Genomic DNA, 2,247 nt, shown 5'->3' with positions numbered 1-2,247 from the left:
TTTTTTTTTTTTTTTATGTTTTAGGTCCTCCTGGCCCCAGGGGTCCGAAAGGTGACAGAGGACCCCAGGGACCCCCTGGTCCAACTGGCAACAAGGGACAGAAAGGAGAGAAGGGGGAGCCTGGTCCACCTGGCCCTGCCGGTGAGAGAGGCCCAACTGGGCCTGCTGGCCCCCCTGGAGAGCGTGGCAGCAAAGGCTCCAAAGGCTCGCAGGGCCCCAAAGGCTCCCGAGGGTCCCCTGGGAAGCCCGGCCCTCAAGGCCCAAGTGGGGACCCAGGCCCCCAGGGCCCACCAGGCAAGGATGGACTTCCTGGCCCCCAGGGCCCTCCTGGCTTCCAGGGACTACAGGGCACTGTAGGGGAGCCTGGAGTGCCAGGACCACGGGGATTGCCAGGCTTGCCCGGGGTGCCAGGCATGCCGGGCCCCAAGGGTCCCCCAGGGCCCCCAGGCCCATCAGGGGCAGTAGTGCCCCTGGCTCTGCAGAACGAGCCAACCTCGGCACCAGAAGCCAATGGTAAGTCTGAGCCCTTCCTCCTAATGGGGTGTGGGCAGTGTGTGGGCTGGTATCTGGGCCAGCCCTGTGTGCCCCCCATTTTATTTGGCCTTGAAAGCATCCTGGGGGGGCGGGGCCTGATGCTGTCACAGGCCTGTGTACCAGGTTGTGTCACCAGGCACATGAGTTTCTCTCCAAACATGATCAGGTTCTCTAGTGCTTGTTTATTTAGAGGAGTCGGGCCCTCAGAAGACAAAGGGCTCCCAAACCCTGCCCTGTCCTGTCCTCAGCTCCTACTCTTCACCCTGGGGAAAGACAATTCCCTCGGATAACTACATCAACATGCAGATGGAACTTTCTGTTATGCATGCCTGGATTTAATTTCTCCTTGGGAAGGTGCAAGAGTGTCTTCTAGTCATTTGATAATTAAACCTTTGGCAAAACTCTCATGTTTGATTAGCAACCAAGCCTATTTTTCTCTCCTTACCCAACCTCAATTCCACCTGATTTCCTCCTAGAAGATTCAGGTTATCTTTGTTGCTCTGTGGCCTGGTTTNCCAAGCCTATTTTTCTCTCCTTACCCAACCTCAATTCCACCTGATTTCCTCCTAGAAGATTCAGGTTATCTTTGTTGCTCTGTGGCCTGGTTTTGGTTCTGGGTTCTCACATCCAGTTGTTTATACGTTCCATGTGATTCCAGACAGACGTTGAACATCTGTTGCTGGCCTGCTTTTTGTTGTTGTTTCAGTTATTTCTGTCATTGTAAAGACTAATCCAGATGCAGAGGAACAAAGACCCAGTCACAGATATTTTCCAGATCATGTGGATTTAACTACTGTGCGCCCTGCTGTCCACGTCTCTGGATTAGTCCTTGCTCTGAGCATGTCGTGGACATCAGCCACGACATACTGGGGCTGCACCTGGCAGGGCCATCATTTTGGTGTCTTAAACATAGCTGAAGAAAGGCAGAGTGCTTTCCGGGATTTTTTAATTAATGTTTTACACCTCTGCGTTCCCAGGCTGCCCACCTCACTGGAAGAACTTCACAGACAAATGCTACTATTTTTTGGTTAAAAAAGAAATTTTTGAGGATGCAAAACTTTTCTGTGAAGACAAATCTTCACATCTCGTTTTCATAAACACAAGGGAGGAACAGGTATGTTTGCCACATACTTGGTTGGGAAAAACTATAATTTAAGGATAGTTTCCATCTGGAAATTGCATGCTTGTTGGGGATTCAAAGATACAAAGAATTCATAGTCACATAAACATGGAAGATCTGGGCTTTATCCAGTGACTAGAAGCATTCATGGCGTTGGAATTTCGTCCCCACACTTCCACCTGGAAGATAATGCTTATTGAGCCTGGAGATGTGCAGCTTCTCCCAGTGGCTTACGGGAGCATCGTAATGCAGGGGAGAAGCTTGAGGGCTGCCACCAGGCCCCTGAGAAGAGAGCAACAGAGGCATGAGCACCGTGGGGGTGGGCAGAGGTGTAAGGCACCAGGCATGTGGCCCCAGAGGGGTTAGGAAGAGAGAGAAGACTAAGGGGGACATGATCATGACAGTGACCACTCGTTAGACCGCTGCTATGTGCCAGGCACAGTATGAGATATCTCCTTTAAACCTCACAATGATCCTAGAACATAGGTATTATTATCCCCATTGTACAGATAAGAAAACTGAGGCCCAGCAAGGTTTTTTTTTTTGTCTTTTGTCTTTTTTTCCATGTCCGGCAACGGATCGCAACCCTCAGT

General features: G+C 50.9%; 1 protein-coding gene across 1 annotated transcript in view; it reads left to right on the top strand.

The window, feature by feature from the left end:
* COLEC12 (collectin sub-family member 12) overlaps window positions 1-2,247 on the top strand; it is a 46,771-nt gene that overhangs the window by 28,737 nt on the left and 15,787 nt on the right. The window contains exons 5-6 of the mRNA XM_008575713.1: window positions 25-513; window positions 1,512-1,648. Of these exons, the coding sequence (XP_008573935.1) occupies window positions 25-513; window positions 1,512-1,648 (626 nt within the window). The remainder of the gene's footprint in view (window positions 1-24; window positions 514-1,511; window positions 1,649-2,247) is intronic.

The sequence above is a fragment of the Galeopterus variegatus genome, unplaced genomic scaffold (genome assembly GCF_000696425.1).
Source record: "Galeopterus variegatus unplaced genomic scaffold, G_variegatus-3.0.2 Scaffold1225, whole genome shotgun sequence".
In the NCBI taxonomy this organism is placed as follows: Eukaryota; Metazoa; Chordata; class Mammalia; order Dermoptera; family Cynocephalidae; genus Galeopterus; species Galeopterus variegatus.
Note: the sequence above shows the minus strand (reverse complement) of the source record. Positions and strands in the feature narration are given on the sequence as shown.